We start from the raw sequence: 25,735 nt of genomic DNA, 5'->3' as shown, positions 1-25,735 counted from the left end.
GCGATTTCTGTCTTCGCTTCAACATGTTCTCGATTGATTAGTCATTCCCTCCGCGCGCGCTAGTGCGCCGGTGCGCCACCTTAGTCACTTACATAGCAAAGATTCAAAGTGTACTCTGTGGTAGTTGCATTGGTGCAAGGTATTTGCGCATGGTGCGTACTGTGCCCTTGGTGGAGTGCCTTTATACCCGTACGAATAGGGTAAGAAACGCACATCAAGGAACTGTCAAGCCAACGAACTTGCAGGAACTTATCTCAGCTGCCATCTTCCTCATCATTCTGGCTTTAGGTTACGTATGTTAATCAATTTAATATTTGGTTTTTATCAGTGGGACTCTGGGACATAAATATTCTAATTTATTCTTTATGCCTGATATGATTTTCTCTTTGGTTAGGAACATCCCGTGAAAGAGGCTTATGAACACCTGTATTTGAAGCCTTGTAGTTGATCGGGTTAGCTGCCCGTTAGCATTTATTTTTTCCCCAAGCGCATTTATTAACAGCGAAGGCATGCCGAAAACGAAAGCAGCGTCTGCGACCCGAGCCAAGAAAACCACCGGAAAGAAAATTCCCAGTTTGGCTTCCTTATCAGCTTCGGCGGGAGGGGGAATCAGCGGTCACAGTACTCAACAACTTGAAGAGAAGGAGAATGTGGCAACGCCGTCTGCGCCCGGGCCAAACGGTGCAGCGCAAACGCCAACCGCCATTAGTACGACATACTCAAAGAAAAATCTCCGTGAATTGTTCTCCGCTGAAGAGACGATCGTGGAGGATATCTCTTTGCGTAGCACAAAATCCCGACATGGCGTCGCTAGTGCGCAACAGTCGGAGAACATGGAGATATTCCTGCGAGTGCGTCCATTCCTGCCGCATGAAATAAAGGGTGGAGAAAATAAGGTACTAGTATGTGCATCGTGTACGTATCTGTATAACGGTGTTTTGACTGGATAATGTAATATGAATATTTTACTCTTGTATTGGTTTTTAAGTGTACCACAGTACCAGTTATTGGTGAAAGAAATTCTGAAAAGTGGTTGATGAGCCGTTTTTGTGCCAGAACTGCTTCGCCTTGCTGCCCAAAAGCCGCGGCATTGCGCTCAACCCGCCAGTGTCTTCGTACCAGTACCGACGTTTAGCCAATTCGCAGAATGGGAAGGTCTGTTATGAGTTCACTCGAGTTCTGGCCGATGATATGACGCAAAAGGACGTGTTCGAAATGACGATGCGGAAGCCCATCCAGCAGTTTCTGTGTGGAACATCGCAGCTTATATTTACTTATGGAGTGACCAATTCAGGAAAGACTTATACTTTGTTAGGTGAGGAATAAGTTTTAGCTTAAGTTTTGTATTTTTACGTTTGTTTAGTGCGCGATGTTAGATTGATTTTCCAAGATTGCGTTTGATAGTAGTAATTTTCGTAGGTCCAAGAAGCAACCAGGGGATTTTGCCCCGTGCGTTGGAGCGCATTTTCAGCGCCCTGGGAAATAACGTCACCAGGCGGGCCACTTTAAAGCCGAATAAATACGAAGATATTCAAGTCCTGGAAAAAGCATCGGAAGATGATTTTTTGGCCCGTCGTGATTCACTCTTAAACCTGAAAATTCCAAAGTTTCCCAAAGTCGCCGAGACACCTGTTGTCACAGCGTTGCAGCAGATGCCTGCGCCTGCCAGTGATGGCCTTTCACTGGGTAAACAATTTGGTGTTCCCAAAAAAATCAGGTTTTTACCTGCTTGATGTCGGTTGTAGACTCACATGGATTTTTCGACTTTCGGCCAGTTTCGCAAGCGGAGGAAGATGTCCGTGAAGACCGCGACTGCATTGACCCGGATGCTCAGTATTATGCTTGGGTGTCTTACGTTGAAATTTACGAAGATGTTATGTACGACCTGCTGGAAAGCGGAAGTGGACACAAATCGGGACGAGTGCTGCGGAGTGGTACATTGAAATTGTGCGACGAAGGGAACACTTGTTATCCTAAAGGTAACTGGAAGGTGTATGCTATCGGAAAACGTGAGGCGATGTGATTCCCTAATTTTCTTACAGGGGTCGTGGAAGTTCCAGTGTTCTCCGCTTCGGAGGCCTATCATATTCTGGGTCTGGGACGAAAGAATTTGCATGTTGCCCAAACGAAACTTAACGAGTATTCCAGCCGCAGTCATTCGGTGTTCACCATTAAATTAATCAAAAGCAAGGGAAAGGAGGCCTCGGTTACGCAGTGAGGATGTTGTTCACAAAAAGCCCAAAAGAAAATCGGCCTTGATGTTGTCTTACCTGTTGCTTCTTAGGTTGGCATTTTGTGATCTAGCTGGCACGGAACGTGCTAACCGCACCGAAAATATCGGAACACGCCTAAAAGAATCTCAGAATATCAATAAGGATCTGCATCATCTGAAGGAATGTATTGAGGCCTTGCGAAAAGTAACGGTGCAACCAGAAAAAAAGTAAGCCACCGGAGATCATTGTATGCATAACTAACGCAAGCCGAATGAGAGTATATTTGTTTAATCTTCTGTGATTTCAGGAAAGGCCGCAAGAAGGATCTTGTGCCGTATCGAAACTGCAAACTCACCCGCTTGTTCCGCAGTTTCTTTTCGGGAAAAGGTTCCGCGTCCATGATAGTTAATATCAGTCAGTGTGTGTCGGATTTTGACGAGACCGTGCAGGCCATCAGATTTGGCTCATCCGCTTTACGCGTAAGATAAACTTTGTTTCGAGGATTGGTTGCCATTATTGGATGAACACATTTGATTCAACATCGCTCATCATTGGGTAAACAGTAAACTTTGTACTTCTGTAATGATTTGCAGATCATGATCCCCATGACGCGCCGTGAAAGCATCCTGTTACAAGTTCCCGATCTCGACGGAATAGATACGACAGTGATTCAACAAGTATGTGGGATTGTTTCTTATTGTAGTACATATACGACAGTCGTTTGATTCCTGTATCGTACATATATGGCGAAAACAGAAGCTGGTTTAAACAAGAAAATGTTCGTTTGTGCGTAATTTTTGAATTTGCCGACTGTTTTCCGTAGAATGTTGTTAGCGTCAAAGTGCGCGAAGCTATTGACGATTACATCGAAGAAGATGAAGAAGAAGAAGAAGAGGCGGATTCGGAAGAAGAAAGCTTGCTGAATACGGTAAAAAAGCAGCCACGTCGTCCACAGATCGGTAATACCACCGTTGTATTGAGTAAAGCCCTCGAGCCTCAAACCGATCCAAACGCTACCGTGGTGAAAAAGCCGGCTGCCAGAAAGGGTTCAACAGGCAGTAAAACGATCATTAAGAAACGCAATGGAACGATGAACCGTACCTGGAACATTGAAGCATCAGGCGAGGATGTGCCACAAGTGGACACAACCTCTGAAAGCTCGGACATATCAGAAAATGAATCAGGACTGTTTTCCATTCCGACGGACAGCGAGGCAGAAAGCAGCACCTCCGAAATAATTGAAGATGAGGATAATGTCGCCGATCTCACTCTTGGCACGGCAATGTCAGGCACTTTCGATATACCGGATGATTACTGGGAAGGCCACTGTCCGTACGAAAAATTCATGAACGAGAAAGACAGCCGCACCAGAGTAAGTGCGAACCCGAACTACAGTTATGCGTTTTTGAATGATTAAGTTTCATCCCACATATTTCCGCATCGGACTTATGGTGATGGTGTTTACTTATCTCATTTTAACTTTTACCGAGTCAAGAAGTTAATTCGGAATAAGAAGCCTTGTATATTTGTAATTTCAACTGTATTTAGAATATAATATTTTGTGGTCTTTATGCGCTAAACGAAACGCTGAAATGGCGGAATTTTTCTTGCAGGCGTTGCTGTTTCTTCTCGCAGAACTGCAGAAACAGCTGAAAACAATTAAGGGACGCAATGCCTACGGTGAAATGTTATTGCGTAACGAATTGTGCGGTCATTTTGAGAAGCAGATTGAAAAGCAAGCTAAAGAACACCGTGATAAAATTAAGAAGATGGAAAAAGAATTTGAGGATGATCTTAACAAACAGCTGGCCATGCAAAAAGAGCAGTTGGAACGCCAGTATATGATGCGTGGAGACCCATCGTTGTTGCGTTTTGAGAGTAACGAGAAAAGTGCGGAAATTGATGCGCTTAATGAAGAGATTACTGCTCTCAAAGAGCGTATTGAAGAATTAGAGGGCGAAAAAGGTGGGTTTAAGCTTATTTTTGTAATTATAAACTCATGCAGTGCATCTGTTGTCCAGTAAAAGCACTTCCTGAAATAAGTGGCTACTGAATCCTTGATACAAATTCGTTTTCTAGCTTCTTAAATTCTACACCATCTGGATGAAAAAGCTCACGCGGATAGGCAACAGAAAAATTTGCGGACATGTTTTGGACCATTATATGTACAAACGTTACTGGTAATTGAAACTTGGCTGATTTTCATTTTTTCGGTTATTATGTTTTGTAATTATACAGTTTGGGTAGATAAACAAATACAGGTTTGTTTATCAGTTTTGTATGGCATTCTAGATATGTGAATTTGTACGCTATATCTCTCCGTTGAGGCATTTCCGCGGTTAATTTTAATAAAAAGTCGAAATGATGACCTTACATGCACCATTATTTTGGAATTAAGTGACAACCCAACTTGTAAGCACTGTGCAGTGTGAACGTAGCCGGCTAAATCCGATAGCAAGAAACTTAACTTTGAGCTCTCCGAAAAAAAAATCAATTACTTATTGTTAAAATCATAAAAATTAGTTAGTTTTTGTATGTCTGAACAAACATGCAGTCAGTATATCTTATGCTAAAAAAATTTGATAGCGCAGAACTGGAGAAGATGTTGCTGGTTAGTGGTTATTGATAGATCTGTAGTAGAGTAGATTTCTTTCGCACGCTAGAAAACCTCAGTCGCAGATTTCCCCAGCCCAGATTTGGTACGAACTAGTTTTCACGGGAGTGTGCTCGGTGTGGCACGGAAATCGGAAGTTCGGAAAAGAGCAGCACCCGCTGTCTACACGTCAACCGCCCGATTTCCAGAAATAGGGGTACTGCAGAGTGCAGAGCGCAGACTGTGTATTGTGTCACATTTGTGTGGACCAGTGCGATCTGTCTTGCATCGATGAAACGACGATGCGTCCTCGTGCTGCCAGTTGAACGTCTACTTTTGACTTGTTGATTTTACGATTAATTGAGACGTTCTACGAATGCTATCTTTTTCGAAAGATTCGAAAATTTGAAGGCCAGACTCTTTCACAGTTTTGCTCATTATATGGCTTTCTCCACCGCATTCAGTAAATCGTTTAGGATTATTCTGAAGATCTGCTTTCGCTCTACCAGATCTGCGTTGAATGATGGTTCTCGGTAAGTGAGAGTGAGGCACTGCCAATCTGCCATCCTGCTTTGTACTGTACTGCTGAGTTTGGCGCTTAATTACCTCAGCTAGATTTTTGTAAGTAAATAAAATTTAAGTTGATAATTGTTAATCGTTGTAGCTCCTTTTTGTCGGTGGAGCACTCATCTTTGCCTAACTCGAGAAGACCTGCACTCAGTCGGTACGACAGACATATGTACGTACGCTACCGTTGTATTGTATGTATGCCGTTATAGTTGAAATAAGTTAAACTATTACTAATCGTGAAGTCGTCGGAAGACCAGGGTTTTTTTTGTACATATTAACCGAGGAAAATTTTAAAATTGAAAAGCTGTTGTTAGAATGGAATTCCCCTCATGCCGGAGAAACTTGTCAGAGACTTCCAACAGCTTGCATACGAGGACGGTTCTTGCATCAGACGGGCATCCCAGCGCTCGGCTGCAGAATTTAAAGCATTCAACCGTAAGAAGAAGAGATTTTACGTATGCGCCGTAATATTCCACGTTTTGTCTGCGTAGCAAGAACCTTTAACTTCATTCAGATTCTCGTTGAGGGAAATATTGGTTGTGGGAAAGCTGAGTTTCTTCGATATATCGAAAGCGAGCCTTCTGTACAGGTATTTCTTCCTTAAAATTATTTTTGGCAATTGTTCTGCCGCTCATAATTTTGCTTAGATTCTTATTTTCTGGAAATAGCGTTTTCTGGTTCGGATCGTTTTTATAAGTTGTGAGTTCAGTTCTTTTTGGTTGACCAGTGACCACTGACGACTGACCGATCAGTATTTACTATCTACTGATTGTGGAATAGAGATTGCGTATCCAAAAATAGCATTCCAAAAGTATGAAAGTGAAAATTTTGTTATAGAATTCGAGAATCGAAATTCTGTTGATTCTAAAAATAGTTCAGCCCTTGAGACACCTTTTTTTACAGGTGTCAGAAGAACCGATAGATTTATGGAGAAATAAAGATGGTCAAAATTTACTAGTAAGTGATCCTGTTCGTTGAAGTGCTTTCGCATATTCACATGATTAATATTCTTGCTCGGCTTCCTTCGATTTCAGGATCTCATGTATAAAGATCCGAAGAAAAACAGTTATAAATTTCAGCAGTATGTTTTGGAGACTATGGTCGATCAACATGACCGAAGCACCAACCGGCCAGTGCATATTTTGGAGCGGTCTTTCTATAGTGCTCGATACATCTTTGTGGAAAATTTATGGAGAAAGTGCGTGACCACTTCACATATTTATGCGTGCTCATCAAGGTCTTGATACATAAATGAAGGTTCATTGGTAATTTTCTGCTAGTGGTCTGATGTCCAGTGAAGAATATCAAGCGTTGGACCGGCAGTTCCGAAGTTACTTGGATGGATCTCGGCATGTCGATGTTGATTTGATTGTCTACATTCGAGCTTCACCGGAAACCGTGCACAAGCGCATTTTGCACCGCGGCCGAGAGGAGGAAAAGAATATTTCTGTTGTACGTAGAGGACGTTACTGACCGTTTTGTTCGAGGCTTGCTTTGATTTTCTGTCTCCGTTCACAGGCTTACTTGTCGCAGTTGCATAACCTTTATGAAGCCTGGTTAATTGACCACAAATTTCCTGTTCCTGCACAAGTGCTAGTAAGTTCAGAATTTGAATTTGGATTTTTTGCAAGAAGGTGGTGTGTAATTAGTAATCCTAATCTTTTTGATTTATTTACAGGTGATTGACGGTGAAGCGCCACTGGAAAAAGTTTTCCAACAAATCAATAACGAAAGAGAGCGCATATTATATAGCCCTGCATCTTCTGGTAGCTTGGGCGAAGTGCAGCCGTCTGCAAAAATTCCTATTGTAATGACTTGAAATGGACTGGAATCTCAGAATCATGATCATTCTTTGTAAAGTTGTGATAAAACTTTGTTTATGCTGAGTACGAGTAGTGAAAATAAAATCTTCAACACTGTTAGGTACATATTTGCATCAACTGCATGTTAGGCTATAGTATCATGTATTATATTGCGGAAAACTTGAATTGTTTCGGACTTTCTCTTGTTGCTTGATTTTTACTTCCGTGGACATAAAATGATTAAAATCGTAGGTGTGTCACCGTGTGTGTGGGAAAATATGGAAATTATTACTGACTTCGGGTCGTAGTCAATAATTCTTGCTTGCATCAGTGAGGGCTACGGCAAATCTCAGGGTTGAATTAGTCATTAAACTTTTAACTGTTAACTTTTCATATTCAGTCTTGAAATGTTTTTCTGCGTGCCTTTCTCAGCTATAATTCTATGTAATCTCCCCGTAATCTGTAATTTAAATCTGTAATTTCTGGTGTTCGTTGCGACGTCGGCCAAGTGCAATGCGGGTGACGTCGACAAGGCATACTACCTCCGGATGTCGCAACACCGCAATAGCTTCACTGTGTTTAACTATGCAGTTTGCAGTCTCATAACTTATTTCTGATTTTTTAATCGAAAATAATTAATTTTTAATACTTTTGTCATTTGATCTAACAATAAGTTGATAATTCCAACAAGTGCCAAATTCAGTAAATTGCTAATGCTGTTTACTACGTACGTCAAAGTTTAATTTATAATTCGCCGGAACATTCCACGAAATTCCAGTTTACAATTTTAAGGAATAAGCCCTTATATTCTGGCTGATAGTGCGTTATAGTAATTTCGCGAAGCCTTTGGATTTTTGTGAAATGTACCGGTGAATTATAAAATTTTGTGGCGAATTTCGTGGAATGCACCGGTGCATTACTGACAAAATTTTTAGAGAGGCACCAGCATAAAAATGCACCTTCTGACTCCACATTTTTTTTAAAAAGTCCGTCCAGAAAATTTAAAATCTTCATTTTCTTGCATTCATCGAGTAAAATTTTCGCTACGCTGAAGATTTTGCCGCATTCTTTGGATCATTCTTTTGCAATAACTTTGCATTGAATTGTAGGTCGAAAATAAGCACTTCGAAGAGGGCAGATGCCGGCTTCCACAGTACTGCGGCTAAATGTTTTTTTCACTAACAATAATAAAATCATACAGTCTAACATTTTACAATAATATCAATAGTACCAAATAATACTTCGTAAGTTACACGTACATACCAGGAAAATAATTTTTAAGGAAATGGGCTTGCAACATCAGGCGGCTAAACGTAATTAAGGTTATTTTTTATTTGCCAATTACCATTAATCAGGTGCTGGCCGAAAGCCGACTACTCTGTATCACTAGTGCAGGTTCCACATATACTGTTACACATATAATCCCTGATGTGGTATAACTATATCTGCGAAATATAACGCAAGTGAGATGAAAATTAATATTGCAACAACAGCACACTTAATTTTGAATAAAAAAGTTTTGAACAGCCGCAGGGTAAAATTATGATGCCGGCTAGTAGGTGTCACAAGCGCACCAGCACTATGCGCTAAATGGCGCTAAATGATTATTTTCAGAAAAGTCAGGAATCATTTTGTGGTGCACAGTAATCAGCATTTGGAGACACCGTGGTGCACAACAATGCTGCACGACTAGGACTTGGTCTGCCATAAATTCATGCCGGAAACGAACGGTCTGTTTGCCGTCCCTCCAAATGTTTTGGTGTATAAACGAGATAAAGAAAGTTTATCGTAGCGCACAAGTGCTTATACAATTACATTTAGTAATCATAAATGTATAATCTGTAAGTGTCTTATCACAGTGCAATCATCTACAGTGCTATTTTTTTAATTCTCAAAATCTGTAACATACGTAAACTGTAATTATATAACGAGAGATTCACTATTAACTAAACTGCATGCGCGAGTATTTATTGTTAGAGCTTAGCATTATAATCGGGTTCATAAACACTTAAACAAAAGCAAAAGTTTTGTTTAAATAATTTAGCATAGCATGATTGAAAGTATTGTACGGGCTCTGAATGTGCACTAATTATTGTAATATTTTTGAGATTTTACAAAATTTGTGAATACAAAATTAAATCGACAAATTTTTAAAGTGAACTACTGAAATCGACAACAGAGTAGAATTATGACATTACTAGCAAACTTTGACGTACAAGTGCGCAGTGAACAGCATTAGCAATTTACTGAATTTAGCACTTGTTAGAATTATCAACTTATTGTTAGATCAAATGACAAAAGTATCAAAAATTAATTATTTTCGATTAAAAAATCAGAAATAAGTTATCAGACTGCAAACTGCATAGTTAAACTGTTAAACACAGTAAAGCTATTGCCGGTGTTGCGACATCCGGAGGTAGTATGCCTTATCGACGTCACCCGCATTGCACTTGGCCGACGTCGCAACGAACACCAGCGCGCTCAACGCATTGGCAGTGCAGTCGTATGTCCTTACTCGCATCTGTCTGTGTATTATACACAGACCATGAACAGTTCTAAACCAAGTTATAGTACATACTTACTAGACTCTCCATCTGTTTTCCGTTCAACGTTTCCAATGGGTGTTTGTGGCTCTTTGATTTGGTGCCTCAAACTTTCCTGAAAGAGTACGAGTACAAAAATTTGACTTTTTTGGGTGCATCGGTTTGGTCACACGCTTCAAGTATAGTCGCAAGTTCAGCAACATGGCGACGGTATCATCCGAACCTGAAGAAGTCGTTCGGGTTAGCGAACTTCTCGAGACGAGCTACGACGTCAATCTCCTGCACATCCAGAGCAATCTGTTTGATCCTGTCCAGCACGGTCTGAAACCCGAGTTCAGACTGACCAACTTCACCGATCTGAAAGGGTGAGGATGCAAAGTCCCTCGTGCTGTGCTGCTGAAGCTCCTCGAGGGACTGCAGCATCATTCTACTTCTGTACACATTGCTCCCGAGTCTGCCTCCGACATTAATAACTATTCTGACGGATCTTCATACAGCGTACAACCGCCTGATATAAACGGATTTCCTAATGTTCATCACGTACATGCCAATGCTCCCGTTGGAACGGGAAATCTTACCAGTGCTTCGTTATCTCCGATTGGTAAGAACATGGAGCTATCTGCTGTCATAATATTATTCTTTCCTCTTTCTTTCATATTGGGAGTTCCATTTCGTATGTCGAAGATGTTGTGGTTACTTCAACTTGTTAATACAAATTTTGATTTAGAGTACTTGTTTGTATTTCGTAATAACTATTGTATTGCTTGAATACGTTCGTCTGACAATCGCTTGTAAAGTTGTATGTCTTCGCTTTGGTAGGTATCGGTCTTGATTCCTGCCTCATTCCATTAAGACATCTGGGCTTGTATTTGGTTCAGACGACAGATTTCTTCTATCCGTTGGTGGATGACCCGTACATGATGGTTGGTATATGCAGTGGCGTTGGCGCTTTATTGATTCTCGGAATTAAAATGTTCTTTTTTCTGCTACGTGAATCCAGTTACTTACTTGGGAGAGTGGGAGAGAATAGATAAATAATCAAGCGGGCGAGCGAAGCGAGCCCGCGTTTCTAATTCAAGACATATTGAGGGTTCGATGCGACGGGGAGTACCCATGACCTTTGGGTCGCCGCTTGACCTTTGGGTCGCCACCAATTTTCAAGGTGATTCCTATACAGTTTGATGTGCTGAGTCGAACTGAAGTACTCGGAGACCTCGAACCCGGGTCCCCGAGGTCGCCCCCACGATATGTACTGCAAACGCACAGTTTGACCTGCTGAGTCGAACTGAAGTACTCGGGGACCTCGAACCCGGGTCCCCGAGGTTGCCACCACGATATGTACTGTAAATGCACAGCTTGACCTACTGAGTCGAACTGAAGTACTCAGGGACCTCGAACCCGGGTCTCCGAGGTCGCCACCACGATATGTACTGTAAATGCACAGTTTCACTTGCTGAGTCTAACTGAAGTACTCGGAGACCTCGAACTCGGGTCACCGAGGTCGCCACCACGATATGTACTGCAAATGCACACTTTGACCTGTAGAGTCTAACCTAAGTACTCGGGGATCGCGAACCTGGGTCCCCGAGGTCGCCAAAAAGTCTTCATTGAATATGCATATGACACTCGGGGACCACGTCGTTGGGGGCGCCAAAGTTCCAATGTGTATTTTTTAAGTGCTCAGTCAAAGCGAAGTCTTCGGAAAACTCGAATTCGGATCCCCGATGTATCATTTATACTCGTATTTACGCACTTTAGAAATGCTTCGAAAACGTGGGTCCATCTGTAGCCGCTATAACCACATCTGAAGAACAAAATGAACTTCTCAAAATTTTTAAATATTGTTTTTTTTCAAATTTTTAAAAATTTCTGAATGTTTTTAAATATTTCTGAATCTTTTTCTAAATATTCTGAACATTTTTTCATTTCTAAATGTTTTCATTTCTATAATATTTTCGTTTCTAAATATTTCTAAATCTTTCTAAATCTTTCTGAATATTTCTAAATATTTCTAAATATTTCTAAATACTTCTAAGTATTTCTAAATATTTCTAAATATTTCTAAATATTTCTAAATATTTCTAAATATTTCTAAATATTTCTAAATATTTTTAAATATTTCTAAATATTTCTAAATATTTCTAAATATTTCTCTAAATATTTCTAAATATTTCTAAATATTTCTCTAAATATTTCTAAATATTTCTAAATATTTCTCTAAATATTTCTAAATATTTCTAAATATTTCTAAATATTTCTAAATATTTCTAAATATTTCTCTAAATATTTCTAAATATTTCTAAATATTTCTAAATATTTCTAAATATTTCTCTAAATATTTCTAAATATTTCTAAATATTTCTAAATATTTCTCTAAATATTTCTAAATATTTCTAAATATTTCTAAATATTTCTAAATGTTTCTAAATATTTCTCTAAATATTTCTAAATATTTCTAAATATTTCTAAATATTTCTAAATATTTCTAAATATTTCTAAATATTTCTAAATATTTCTCTAAATATTTCTAAATATTTCTAAATATTTCTAAATATTTCTCTAAATATTTCTAAATATTTCTAAATATTTCTAAATATTTCTAAATATTTCTAAATATTTCTCTAAATATTTCTAAATATTTCTAAATATTTCTAAATATTTCTAAATTTTTCTAAATATTTCTAAATATTTCTAAATATTTCTAAATATTTCTCTAAATATTTCTAAATATTTCTAAATATTTCTAAATGTTTCTAAATATTTCTCTAAATATTTCTAAATATTTCTCTAAGTATTTCGAAATATTTCTGAATTTTTTCTGAACAGTTTTAAATATTTTGAAGATTTGTAAATACCGATGTTATATATTTTTAAAATTTCTGAATTTTATTCTAAATATTTCTATATCGCTTGATATTTTTGATCATTTTAAAATATAACTAAATTTTAAATGTGTAAAAACATTCATATTAATTTAACTAACCGAATATCTACACATTTAACCAACCGGATACGTAAGGTGCAAAAGCTTTTGCTGCGTTGTTAAAGGTCTAAAAAGTCGTGCAAAAACACTAACGTAATAGTTTGTTTTTAGATTGGTTTTCCTATTATTTTTTCCAATAAGTCGATCAGCATTAAATTAAAAGCCCGAAGATGCAAAATTAGGTTCTAGCAAATTTTATTCCCGGTAAAAATGCCAAACGCAAAATGAAATGAATAAAATTATAACAAGTCCCCGTTATTTATTTATTTGTTCTTAATAAAAATGCCAAATTATAAAATGGTTTATGAATTTCAAAGTGAATATTAAACTGGTGCTCCCATCCTTCTAATTAATACGAGAATCATTTCTCAAATCCAAGGCTCACTGAAAAACAACCCACATATTCTAAAATTTTTTGAGGTTTAATTTTTTAAAAATTTTCTTAATCAATTTGTTAAATATGCATTCAATTTCAAATCAAAACCGGATTATATTTCTGATTTTAAGTTGTGGATCCAGTGTCTATCAGTTTCCCACGTTTCTACTCCAAAGTTGATGTCATATTTTTTAGTATAATTGTCGAGACGTGGTTTTGGTTTCGAAATCAGTATTCAGACTGATAATTTTCTAATCTATCAAATTTCTTTTCTTTTATAAATTTTTAAATTCTCTTAATCTATTTGTTAAATATGCATTCAGTTTCAAATCAAAACCGGATTATATCTCTGATTTTCAGCTGGTGGTTTGGGTTTAAATTTCACCCACTTCCAAATAGTAGAATATACTAATTTTTCGACTTTATGCTGGTTTGGTAAATTCTGGAACCACCAAAACAGTTCTTTTAAATGGTTACTGCAAGTTTTTGGTCATCTAAAAGCCATATTAGCCTGCCTCAACGTGCTCCTCAAATGCGTTCTGTAAATTAAAATCCCGGATATTCTGTAAAAGCGAAACTACCAAATTTGCAGCGCCGAATTTTACAGGAAGCGATATCACAAAACTCTAAATTTCACCAACTTCCAAACAGTAGAATATATTAATTTTTCTATTGTATAGAGCGGTCGCAATAGACAACACCCGGTTAGTGGCCGATCGCGATCGTAACGGTTATTCGCGATCAGAATAGTGAACCCGAGAAATTTAGGTAATCCTGTTTTTAATTCACGACTATCGAATTGCTCGTTCCGCTGTAATTTTGCTTTTTGCCACTGATGGTTTTTTTGCTGTAAAAAAAATTAATTACAACAACGTAGGGAAATTTTACATCCGGTTAGAGTGATTTTAGACAGAAGTGACGGAACCACTGTTACGGTATTTTTTCCAAGTTTTAAAATAAATTTTATAATTTCTGAAATCTGTTTCAAAATTGAGAAAAACTGCTTAGAGCCGTTGTTCGGTATACACACGGAGTACAATACACACATACTTTGTGGACTAAATACTTATGTGCAATTACATACAAGATTTGAGCAAGTTGGTCGATAATGAGATTTTTTCTGTACCGGGTAGCTTTGAAACTTATTGAAATTTATCTCGCCCATCCTTCTCCAACCAGATGTTGCGTCGACAAATGGCATTTACTTCAGTGTCGCAAATTATTTGTTCACAAAATGTTACTGAGGAGTGAGGACTGTAAAAAAGTTTTTGGGATGGCGCAAAAGCGAAAGTTTGCACCGATTTAGCAACATGCACGCGGCAGTTCCTTTGAAACTAAATGTTAACTACCAAGGCCAATTTGCAGCTTTCGTGTTTACATGTTAGTGAATGCTTGCCGCTTGGCACATTTGCTGCCTTATACATTTAAAATTAAAGACCGCCGCCCGCTTGCCCTAAGGGCGTATGAGACCTTATACTAGTACCTGTATTTGATGCCTTTCTTTTGAGTGTGTGATTACTCACTAATTAGCTACAGAGTGGACAATAATCTGGGTATTTTGCATTTTCTCTACAGGGTAAAATTGCAGCCGCCAATGTTCTCTCCGACCTGTACGCCATGGGTGTGACAGAATGTGATAATGTACTGATGATTTTGGCCAGCAGTCAGAAGTTCACCGCAGAAGAGCGCGATGTGGTGATGCCGCTCATCATCCAAGGCTTCAGGGTATGCGAAAACTTAATGTTCGTGTGTACTGTGTACTGACCGCAATGGTATTATTACTTACTAATGAGCTCGTTTAAAACAGCGCTGAAGATCTCTTATTAAATCGACAAAAGGAAGAACCCGATTGTAGTTTAGAAATTATACGAGTACACATATTATTAAAGTAATTTTGAGATGGTTCAGAACTTAAGAAAAATATTTGTACGTTCGGAAAGCTTGTCTGTTGCATGCTTCTTTCATCTTCTGGCCTCTTGTTTTGTTTTATGTAGCAGCCTTATGTTTGCTGTAGTGACTGTTTGCTGGGAATTCGCTTTTTGAAACGACGTTTATGTGATTAATTTACGATTAAGTAGCTTTCCGCAAGCTGGAATCGGAAATTACATGCTTCCTGCTGTAATGTTAACTGTTAATGCTGTTGCACGATAGGACTGCGCTGTCGAAGCTGGCACTTCCATCAACGGCGGCCAGACTGTGATAAACCCTTGGGTAACGATTGGAGGAACTGCATCGTCGATTGTCAGGGCGGAAGAGATAATTCCGTAAGCGTTCCCTGTTCCGCGTGCTGCATTTTAAATTTTGTATTGACAAGTACAGTACTTGTTCGGTTAGACCGGATGGTGCACAGCCAGGTGATGTGCTGATTTTGACAAAGCCTCTCGGGACACAGATTGCTGTAAATGCTCATCAGTGGCTAACAACCAATCCAGAAAAAGCTGCCAAAGTACGAACTATTCTAACGGATGAGGAAGTCAAGCAGGCGTACCTCCGTGCGATGCACATCATGGCGAGATTGAATCGCAACGGTAAAGAGGGTAGTGTAGCACGACGTGAACATATGAAATTTTTGAGATTGACTTTTTTGCTTTAAGCAACCTTCTATGTACGTAATATATGGATTTTGGTTGAATTTTTCTACAATTAGATTAATTCGGCTGCATTTAAAAATTTATTTTTAGCGGCAAAATTGATGCATGTCCATGGAGCCCACGCTGCAACGGATATTACTGGATTCGGCTTGATGGGCCATGCTGAGAATTTAGCGAGAAACCAGAAATGCGCTGTGATGTTCATCATACAGAACATGCCAGTCATCGCAAAAATGGGTCAAGTGGCTAGAATGTTCCCAGGGTTCGGGTTTCTACAAGGACGATCAGCCGAAACCTCGGGTATGTGCACTGTACTTCGGGATCTGCGTAATGCCATAATATGTTATAACTTGAAACCATGAAGTGTGATTTCCCATTTTGATTGCATGGTAAGTTTCTTTGCAAATTTGTTCTGTTCATGCACCGGCATAATTATTACAGTTAACCTGTTTTATTCTTGAGAGACATTTGCGTGCCTCCGAATCGAAATTTTCGGTGTATGCCAGATACCAACTGTATCTAAAAAGGTTTTTTTTTACTTATGTAAGTACTTTTTGTACAGTAAATTTTGATAAGAACTTTACTTACACCGGTATGGTACTATAATGGTAGGGCCAGGGAGGCACCGATTGCACGTATGTACTTTCGAACGAATTATTATTTGCTGTTGGTGTAATTTAATGAACTTCAGTGTGGCTTTTCAGGTGGCTTGTTAGTTTGCATGCCAAGGAACAAAGCAGCAGGTTTCATTGCTGATTATAAGCGACTGGAAGGCCATCCAGCTTGGATTATCGGCAGTGTGGAACGAGGTGACCGCAATGCCAAAATCATTGATAAAGTCAGAATAATCGATGTTCCTTCTCATGATACTGCGGATAAGCTGTGGTAAAATTATGACTTATTTTCAGTTGTTTTTTTTATTTTGCACATTAATAAATGCATGTAGTTCGTTATATGCTTTCGGGAGGCAGACTTGAGGTTGTGGACTTCGGGGTGGGTTACTTTTTTCCGGAAATGTAGTTATGAAGTTTGGCATCGAAAGGTGTAACGGCCAGATGCTTGACGGATGCCCTACTGTCCTGTTAAAAGCTTTTACGCTGTACATGTTGTTTCGTTCGGTTTGATTTGTTAGAATCATGGGCAAGAAAGTACTAGCATTTAATACTAACAATAAGTGGTAAACGAGAACTTTTGTCTCGAGCTACTGGCTTGTGGTATGGACTCGTGACTCAGGTCATTTCGGCATCCTCATTATCATTGTTTTGTGCTAGCCGTCGAAAAAAACGGAAGCTGCTGCGATTTTGTAGTATTGACCGTTACAGTTCATAAATAAGTACAATCCTTTCACATGATTATAAGTAGCCACAGCAGACTAAACGACACACAATAACTATGAAAATAAAATTGATCTCGGTGGCGCTTCTTAATCATGCAATTCTATTGTATTACAATTAACTCGACTATTTGAACTCCAAATTTTAAAAGTTATTACCAGAGTTGTACTGTTTACATTAACAATTGTAAGATAAATCAGCCATAGGCTGGTGTACTGTTTCATTTTGAGTTAAGTATTTTTGAGCCTCAGTATTACTGTGTCCCTTCAGACCTGCATTCATCGCTCATTCGCGTGAGAAATGACCACTTGCAACTTATCTGAAACGGTACTGGAATCAAACGAACCTACTGCTAACTGCGATGGTCACAAGTTCACAACATCCTTCCCCAGTACTGACATAGGCGCCACTCTTGCACGAGTAACAAGGTAAAAATGATGGAATGTCAATTAAACCACACTAAAACGGTGGCCCGGAATTTACGAAATTTTTTATTGAAGAACAGACAGAAACCAGGTAACATCCAGCGTCATCTTAAAAGATCGGCTCGGGAAACTCGAAACTGACAGCTTTACCTGTTAACTTTTTGTATAACGATGCGAACACATCAGTCTTATGCTCGACATGGTTCAAACTAGCTTTATCCAGATGCACCTTAATCAACCGCGATCCGTCCGTCTTGATGCGGATCCTCTTGCCGACAATCTCCGCAGGATAGACAATATCGGCCAGCATGTTTTCGTGCACCGCTGTCAATGTGCGGGACCGTGGGCGCTTCTGATTGAGCTTAACGGTCTTCCGGGTGGGTTTGGGCAGCATACGGCGCTTGGCGATGAAGATCACGGTCCGTCCACCCAGCTTCTTCTCCAGCTCGCGCACCACCCGCACATGGATCTTCTGCCAGGCCTTCAGCTGTGGCGGTGGTACCAGCAGAACGATCACGTTCTTTCCGCCGACTTCCATCTCCTTGGCTTCATTGACCAGCAGCTCCTGCATCTGGTTGCGCAGGTCGTTGTTGTTCTGCTCGAGATCCAACAGCAACTGACTGACCTGGGATTCAAAAGGAGTGGTCTTCTCGCCTCCCTGTTTCAGGAACTTGCCTTCAGCCATGTTGATCCGATGGGGTCTTCGACAATCTGCAACGTTCACGTTTCACAGCCGTATTTTCGCGAATTAATTTCGATTTTTTAGTTGACTCACATTTTTAACTTGATGGTAGATGGAGGAAGTATGAGGAAACAATGAGTTCCTTCCGTTTTTGAAGAAAGTTCGTGAAATACCTCTCCAACAACTGGAACTGCTTTTAACGAGAACGCGAGGACCGTATGCCGCTACACTGGCATATACACACGTGTCTGTGCAGCTATCGCCAGCCAGATACACACTCTGCAATTACAGGGATATGCTCTGGTGGCCTGAATGCATTGTGACATTCTCTTGATTGCCGCCTGCGGGGGCGATGCATTCGATTCGCACGGTATTAAAAATCAATAAATGACTGGTACTGTACAGTCTGTACTGAATGAATTGCGAAATTAATATATAGTATATTAAATTAAATTATAAAATAGTAATAAAACCGTAAAAAATCATTGCATCATGCCTTCTGCATATTTATTGCGTGTAATAAATTATTAGCCCCATAATCCCATTTAAACAAGTACAGTATTTCCTGAAGAGTGAAGAGTGCAGGCGACAGAGCGTACAAGTACAGACTTCCCAACCGGGATAATTATGATCATTTGGAATTTGGATAATAAAATTGGATGTATATATTGTTTTGATATTAGGTCAGGGACATGACAGATCGCGATAATAAACTTAATTTTAATTCATGCAAAAAACAAAAAATTGCGGTTATTCGTTTGCTTCGTAGTTTCTTGGGAATCGTTCAAATTGACAATGATGATTTGATCACTTCCCTGTAGTTTTTCCATAGGTTGCTGTTTGCACTGGACCGATTTTATCCAAACTATTTTTCGTGTACGAGTACGAGTAGTACTTTAACTGGCAAAGTTGTCAACGAACAGAAGAGAAATCCTTGATTTCTGGTTTTTTTCGTCCTTTGACTTTTATTTTCCCAGGTATCGTAATAATAGACGATATGTAGGTCTTATCAAGATCTGTCTTTTGATCTTTCCGTGGTCTAAAGATTCGGATATGCTGCCGAATCCCATCGTGCGACGTTGTTTTCGTGGATTACTTTTCCAAAACACTCGGCAGTGTGCTGATTGACTGACTGAGCTCTGGTTGCATTGGTTTCATTGGTTTGCAAACTATATGAAATGGAGAATTCAGATTCTTTTTTTGGATTTGATACGCGGCTGCCGGTAAGAACTAATCTGTTTCTGATCCTGATGGAATAAGCCTGAATATGGATTATTATACAGGAAGATGCGGAGAGAGACTCCATAGGCAGTCCGGAGAACTTTGATTTTCAGCTGACCAATCTTGCTTCGCTGCAGCTCGACGATAGTGTCACGAGTGTGCCGGACGTTTCGGAAGCAGGAAAAACATCTGGTTAGTAATGCGGCTCTCTGAGTGTAACGCTGCATGGAAATTAAATTTCCGGTCGAGATCGTTTTCAAGAAAACGTGAAAATTCTGATTTTCAATTTTTTAAACTAAGGAGTTTTTTGTAGTTATTGGTAGTATTTTGAGCTGTAAGGAGACAGATGCAAATCGTATTTTTACTTTAAGTTTATGCAACATTTTAGGGTTGCGATTTAGTCAGATTAAAATTTTTGGAAAATCCCCTTTCCTTGGCGTTTTATTCGTTTTTAATTTCTTAAAAGTTAAAAATAGGAATATTAATGATGTCATAATGTCATTATCATAACTTACAAATTAATTCATGTAAATGTAGATTTGGAGAATCGAGGCTGATTATGTTGCATTGTAGCGCTAATTAGCACATCAAAATATTATTAATAATTGACTGAGGCAGACTGACTGAATGAACGGCGTTTTTTGTGACCACGTGCGTCCACGATGGCCAGTGAACCCGATACCGGAATAAGTGACTTTGTGAAACCGAAAATGCACGAAGTCTTATTTAAATTATTGTAGGCTCCGATCCATGGCGGTCCGCAGCCGCTGAACTGGACAAAATCGCCACCGGAAAATTCTTTTCCGATTCTCGTAGTTCCCCGTCCAGCTACCTTACTGATCTGCGATCAAGCAATTCCGGCTACACGTCCTTGGATGCTGACTGGCGCAAGAGCTCACCCAAGCCGACGGGCGAACGAGATATCGAAGAGGTAAATTCCGTTATTTCTCCTTCTTCTAAACGTGTAGTTTTAATTTTTTCCGTTCCGACTGGTTTAGCGATTGTTTTGAAAAAAAATTTGTGATACCGGTAATTCTTCTTTTTATGAAAGGCACAATCAATGGATAATGTTGGATCCGATTGCCTGATCAGTGTTGACGTTAACAGTTTACTCACAAATGTTGTAGAATTTGGCGGATACCCTTGCACGTATGATCGACGAGGATTCCTTCTCCTCTGCAAGGATTGAGCGCAATTATATGGATCCTTTTGAGGTAAAACTTTTTATTGATTACTGTACCAGTTCTTTCGGCAGTATTTCGAGCTCTGCTTGCTTCTATTATTCTATACGTGTAGTATAATTTTATAATAATTATTTTGTTGATAAAAAAAGCGTTGCCGGCTTTGGATTGACTGGTAAGATTAACTATCTTGAAAGCACAAGTATTTCGGTTGTTTCATTTGGGGCGTATTCGGTTTTGATCTATTGCCTGGTTTAGGTAAAACACTGTATTTATACAGTGTGTGCACATAAACCTCATTGATGTACTGAATTTGATACTTTCACTTTATGAATTCTATAATACCGAAAAAATAAATAAGGTTGCTTTTTAGGGGGAGTTCGTAAATGACCGTACTCCTGATGCACCGCCCAGTAGCCGCATTGTGAGATCAGAATCGTTATTTTGGAAAACTCATGCTGAAATAGTATGACAAAATAATACTTCTTTAGGATTCCTTTTCTCCGTGGGGATCGACTGGCTCGTTCGCCACTCTTGGTGACTCTTGGTCAAAACGAGAGAGCGTTGTCCATCCAACACTGGTTAACTCACAGGTATTGTATTGTGAAGTGCCGTCACTAACCGCTTCCTGTTAATGAGAAATTTACAGTCTTCTCCTGCAATTCCAACTGCTGCTGTCAGTGGAGCTCAGGATGCTTCGTCCAAACCCAATGTCGTGAGAAAAGTGATGACTTTAGAGGAACTGGAAGGAATGATATTGCCAAAAAGCCACGACGGTGAAAAGAAAGATATGGAACGGTCCATACAATCTCCCGTGCGCCTTCCGTTACATCCGCATGAACCACCAAGAGGAGCTCTGAGAACTATCAGCAACCTTCCATATGGTTTGGTGAGCTCAGTTTGTATCTGTCAGACATCCGTATCATTTCCCTATAAATTCGATTTGACGACCACTTTATAGAATTTGTATCGTTTGTATGCGCATTTTGATAGAGCATTTCAAAAATTCGTCATTGCCATTTCCGAAAATTGACCTGGTAACTGCAACTGGCAGTAAACGTTGAATCGTACATTTCGTAGATGTTTTTCTTTTAGCAAGTACTAATCTAGTGGATTTGTTGTAAGTCGGAGCTGTACAGCACAAAATTAATATTCCTCTTAAATTAAAACTTGGTTTTTATTTCTTTAATTTTCGTGGTTGAATCATGACAGACTTGCGGCTTTGTATAGAATATTCCCACTCCTACCGGCACGCCGGGCCCTGATGGGCGATATGCTCCCTTCGATATGGGTGTACCTCTCCAACAGCGGGATGGCCAGTTTTTCATGCCTCCGTCTGCTCATTTGCGTTACCCTCCTGGCATGCCGCAGCCGCCTCTTCCCCACGCAGTGCCTCACAATGCTCGATTCCCTGCTCGGCCGCAGTATCAGTATTATCAGTCGCGCGTGTTTGAGAACGCCAACCATGCTCAGATGATGCGTATGCAGAATGGAGGCATGGGGCAAGCACGGTCACCCCTGCCGCAGTGGATGCCGGGACACCACCAAATGCGCGGAATGAGGTTCGTAAGTAAAAAATTGTAGAACCTAGATTCTTGAAGTTCTCAAAAAGAGGAGCTTTTAATTAGACCAGTGCTGTAATACGAGGTATTTGATTTCATCGCATTTTGTTGGCGGTTCTTTTCGGCCACTTTGTCTTACTGTGAGAAGATATCTTTCAAATCTTTTCTCATTTCGAAAATTTAGAAAAGTAACTCTGTCTGTAGTACTCGTACGGTTACTGGACGAAAAGGTAGAAAAATCTCAAATTTGAAGCTTAAACTCGGCTGTTCATTGTTGCAATACACATAGTTATTATTATTTATTTTTGATTTTCGATATATTATCATTCGGACAATTGTTCTGGTGTTTAGACCAATGCCTATGAATCGGTTCCATCCGCAAACGAACAAAGGAATGCCTATGCATAATCAGTACATGATGCGCATGCCTCAGTATGGAATAGAGAATTATGACCCTGAAGAAGAGAACTGCGGATGGATGACTGAACGGGAAAAAGAGTGGGTCATTAAAGTGCAGCAGTCACAAGTCAAAACCGAAAACCCGTATTTGGATGACTACTATTATTACGTACGTGACGTTTGTTTATGTTCCACCTGTGTCAGATTTCTTTCAGTTTATGATTTACTTGTAGGTGCGCTCTCTAAAGAGATCCTTAAAAGATAGCGGCAAACAGCATTTACTGAATGAGGATTTCATTTTTCCTGCGCGTGCTGCTAACGAGCCAAAAGAAGAACGACCAAGTAAAGAATATTATTTATGAATAATGAAAATTTACTGTATATGTACCGGAAATCTTCTTGCGTTTTTTAGATTTTTTTGAGGGTTCGCTGGGAAAGGTTTGCATATCGAGTGTATTTAATCCCCGCAAAACTGTGGATGTCGATCCCGTTAACATTGCCAAAACCCGTCCGCCGCCGACGAATCAGAAGCGTCGATGGTTTGTGGATCCTCTACAGAAAGAAAAAGGTTATTCGAAGGGATTGCTCTTAGGCATTGAGGACGTGAGTGATTACAAGTATTTTACGGTTTAGATACAGGCTTCGATGTTGATATCGAACTTTTCGGTTACAGTTATATAAGCTCATCCTAGAGTTTCAAGATTTCTCCCGGGAGATGGCCGCACTTCCGGCTGATCAACGGTACTGCAACTGTGCAACATAGCTTGGGAACTAGGTGAAACTTTCGAATTATTGGTTGTTTGGCGTTATACAGGGAAGAGAACTTGGAAACGCGGCGCAACATTGTTAACCTGATTTTTGACAAATTAATTCAGGGCACTAGCCCTGATGCCCGAGCGCGTAACTTTTCCGAAACTTTGAAAATTCGCAAAGGACGAGAACTGGTGCGGCGTGCAATGCCCGTTTTATTCAAAGTAAGATGAACCTTTGTGCGGTTAATGTACAGAATGTGAAAGTTAGGTGCACATTTCCGAAGCGGTTTCGTTTTTTAGGAGCAGATTGTTATTCTTACCGGATATTTTGTTCGTGCTTTGCCAGTTCTTGTCGAACCTCTCGTCGACGCGCACGAGGTGTGTGTCTATCTGTATATATGTTACCGCATTAGGATTTATGGTGCAACGAACATTTCTTTAATATTCGATTTGAAATGTGCGATCATATGTTTGAAGGGATTTTTCTGGTGTCTCACCGTTATTGGAGAATGTGTTCGTTCTGTGAAGTTTGCATCGCTCGTGGACATGATTCTGCCGTTGGTCGAAGCGAAGCACGGCATGCTGGATACTGCGTACAGTGGACATAGTATTCTTGGACTAGCTGTTAAATGCCGGGTAAATTTGCTCCTTATCTTGTGGCGATGCGTCCTTAGTATATTAATTAGTGCGTCTTAATTAACGTCTTTTCCATCGTTTTCTCAGTTTGCTTCCAACTTCTTATCTTTACTGATTGCTCAAGCCGAGCGATGTCATCAGGCAGAGTGGGAAGATTTGGAGCCGGAAGAGAAAAATAAATGGTTGGTTGACTTCATAAGTACATCTATGAAGAATTATTATATTTATATATACTAAATACTGCAGGTAAACGGTATTGTATATTGAATAGAAAAAAACATTAGATATTAAAGACTGAAGAACTAGCTATTTATTTGTAGGACGTTGTTCATTACCTACTATCTGATTTCCCTTTCGAAAACTGATTCGTCGGATGTCGCCACAATTTCGGATCCTGAGGTGTATTTGGCAGTTTCAGTTCACATTGGACGCTTTCCTTTTTCCGCTGTACGTACGAATCTACGAGAAAAGCGTTGGATTACAGACCGGGTGTACCAGATTTAATTTATTTGCTGAATAAGCTGCAATTCTGTAATGATTGAATAAGCTGAAATTCAAAAGAAATTGCATAATGACAGCGAAGTGTATAGAAATAATTGTTATGTTTCGTTTGTAGGATCAGATTGAAGGGTGCCGTGAAAAACTTCGGAACCGCGATTGATTCATTACTTCGAACTTGCAATGGAATTTGAGCTTTTTTTGGCCTGTCAGGATGGATAGTGAATGTTTTATGTTTGGCGATAGTGGTAATATATCTTTAACTTTCTGTTTTCGTTTTTAATTAAGTACCTATACGCATTTCGTCACAGTTTGCGGATGTCGCTACATTAATGTTAGGCCGGCCTCCAGAATTTTTATTTAAATTTGGAAACTTTGTTTGTTGGATATTTGCACTGTGAATAATTTGATTCGCTTTGGTCTGTTTTAAAGTTCTCTGTTCTTTCAGATGGTTTTATAAGTTTTTTTTGTTTGGCCGCTTATACACAGCCCGTTTCACGCATTGCGTATCACATCTGTGAAACTGTGCCAGCTAAATTAATCGTTGATTGATTGAATTATGAGTAATTTGACCGTGCAATGTTTTCGGTTAAGTAATAATGTGGGAATGGATGTTTGAAAATGAAAAATGAGATTCCAGATTAGTGCTGTTGATTGCTCTTATCTGTACATGTGACTGATGTACTGTAAGTGTCAACTAAATTGTCGTCGCGTAGGAGAAATTATTATGGAAAAAGAACCAAAATAGCAAAGATGGATGCAAAGTAAAACAGCATTAATTTAAATAGCAATCAGAAATGTACTGTAGCATCAGCAATAGTTACTAGCAATAGCAATAATTATATTGAAATTTAATTTAAAACTCACACTCGTCTATGGTTTAAATACACGGAGTTTTCTTGTGTGCCGTGTAGGCGCAGCCCATGGGTTCGTCCCAGTCTGGTGCAGAACGATTTAATATTCATGCAAAATGTTTTCTACGCTTAGTTCTTCCTTTTCATAAAGCACCCAAATACAAAGAATTGGTTTTGAATCGGCAAACCGAATTTGAAATGAAGTGAGGACTTCGCAAAAAAATTCGCAGCAGAGCCAAATCACGCTGCCACACTGGGAGGCTGCCATTTGTTCACCAACCGGAAGCGGTTTCTAAGTTTTCAGTTCACCTCGCCCTCGTCCATGTGCCTGAGAGGCACATTTAATCATTCAAAAATTCATGGAACGTTACGCTGGCTGTTGACTTCTCCCTACCTAACCTGAATTCCTCGGGAAATTTGTTTGCTTTTCACTTTATATTGAAACAGTTAGTAAAAATAAGCGAGTGTTAATAGAAGAAAAAGAATTAAAATTTAATAGCGGTCGATCGCTTGGTGAGGC

The 25,735-nt window shown here is 39.4% G+C and overlaps 5 protein-coding genes across 10 annotated transcripts; 4 read left to right on the top strand and 1 right to left on the bottom strand.

Moving 5' to 3' along the window:
• The first annotated feature begins 56 nt into the window (after window positions 1-56).
• On the top strand, window positions 57-4,581 carry LOC129580809 (kinesin-like protein KIF20A). 4 transcript variants are annotated; one of them, XM_055471490.1, is made up of 12 exons: window positions 57-200; window positions 395-896; window positions 1,057-1,315; window positions 1,420-1,686; window positions 1,746-1,979; window positions 2,043-2,214; window positions 2,285-2,440; window positions 2,521-2,692; window positions 2,807-2,890; window positions 3,037-3,585; window positions 3,827-4,178; window positions 4,293-4,581. In XM_055471490.1, the coding sequence occupies exons 2-12, from the start codon at window positions 510-512 to the stop codon at window positions 4,298-4,300; spliced, it is 2,640 nt and encodes an 879-aa protein (XP_055327465.1). In that variant the 5' UTR covers window positions 57-200; window positions 395-509; the 3' UTR covers window positions 4,301-4,581. The 4 variants fall into 4 exon arrangements, with proteins under 4 accessions (XP_055327465.1, XP_055327463.1, XP_055327464.1 ...); XM_055471488.1 differs by having other exon boundaries at window positions 57-288; XM_055471489.1 differs by lacking the exon at window positions 57-200 and adding an exon at window positions 203-293.
• Window positions 4,582-4,687: 106 nt separating this feature from the next.
• On the top strand, window positions 4,688-7,436 carry LOC129580812 (deoxynucleoside kinase-like). 2 transcript variants are annotated; one of them, XM_055471493.1, is made up of 9 exons: window positions 4,688-5,339; window positions 5,471-5,530; window positions 5,691-5,811; window positions 5,891-5,965; window positions 6,280-6,333; window positions 6,411-6,574; window positions 6,657-6,828; window positions 6,895-6,972; window positions 7,055-7,436. In XM_055471493.1, the coding sequence occupies exons 1-9, from the start codon at window positions 5,248-5,250 to the stop codon at window positions 7,193-7,195; spliced, it is 957 nt and encodes a 318-aa protein (XP_055327468.1). In that variant the 5' UTR covers window positions 4,688-5,247; the 3' UTR covers window positions 7,196-7,436. The 2 variants fall into 2 exon arrangements, with proteins under 2 accessions (XP_055327468.1, XP_055327467.1); XM_055471492.1 differs by having other exon boundaries at window positions 5,471-5,545.
• A 2,246-nt stretch (window positions 7,437-9,682) lies between these two features.
• LOC129580833 (inactive selenide, water dikinase-like protein) lies at window positions 9,683-16,771 on the top strand. Of its 2 annotated transcripts, XM_055471535.1 has the most exons (8): window positions 9,683-10,086; window positions 10,219-10,322; window positions 10,541-10,644; window positions 14,656-14,805; window positions 15,232-15,344; window positions 15,415-15,608; window positions 15,762-15,971; window positions 16,376-16,771. In XM_055471535.1, exons 1-8 carry the CDS (start codon window positions 9,923-9,925, stop codon window positions 16,558-16,560), a joined length of 1,224 nt encoding a protein of 407 aa, XP_055327510.1. In that variant the 5' UTR covers window positions 9,683-9,922; the 3' UTR covers window positions 16,561-16,771. The 2 variants fall into 2 exon arrangements, with proteins under 2 accessions (XP_055327510.1, XP_055327509.1); XM_055471534.1 differs by having other exon boundaries at window positions 9,683-10,322.
• Window positions 16,772-17,477: 706 nt separating this feature from the next.
• On the bottom strand, window positions 17,478-18,347 carry LOC129581127 (40S ribosomal protein S7-like). The gene is made up of 2 exons (XM_055472023.1): window positions 18,206-18,347; window positions 17,478-18,141 (listed from the first exon to the last, which is right to left on the bottom strand). The coding sequence occupies exon 2, from the start codon at window positions 18,113-18,115 to the stop codon at window positions 17,540-17,542; it is 576 nt and encodes a 191-aa protein (XP_055327998.1). The 5' UTR covers window positions 18,116-18,141; window positions 18,206-18,347; the 3' UTR covers window positions 17,478-17,539.
• Window positions 18,348-18,841: 494 nt separating this feature from the next.
• Window positions 18,842-25,002, top strand: LOC129581045 (protein PAT1 homolog 1-like). The gene is made up of 19 exons (XM_055471894.1): window positions 18,842-19,089; window positions 19,158-19,335; window positions 19,396-19,525; window positions 20,074-20,264; window positions 20,461-20,547; window positions 20,888-20,938; window positions 21,006-21,107; window positions 21,164-21,403; window positions 21,745-22,076; window positions 22,428-22,644; window positions 22,709-22,817; window positions 22,888-23,078; window positions 23,149-23,216; window positions 23,290-23,449; window positions 23,528-23,605; window positions 23,705-23,863; window positions 23,951-24,045; window positions 24,184-24,310; window positions 24,480-25,002. Exons 2-19 carry the CDS (start codon window positions 19,291-19,293, stop codon window positions 24,522-24,524), a joined length of 2,427 nt encoding a protein of 808 aa, XP_055327869.1. The 5' UTR covers window positions 18,842-19,089; window positions 19,158-19,290; the 3' UTR covers window positions 24,525-25,002.
• Window positions 25,003-25,735: the final 733 nt, after the last annotated feature.

Source organism: Paramacrobiotus metropolitanus, unplaced genomic scaffold (assembly GCF_019649055.1).
Source record: "Paramacrobiotus metropolitanus isolate TYO unplaced genomic scaffold, Prichtersi_v1.0 Parri_scaffold0000005, whole genome shotgun sequence".
Lineage (NCBI taxonomy): Eukaryota > Metazoa > Tardigrada > Eutardigrada > Parachela > Macrobiotidae > Paramacrobiotus > Paramacrobiotus metropolitanus.
Note: the sequence above shows the minus strand (reverse complement) of the source record. Positions and strands in the feature narration are given on the sequence as shown.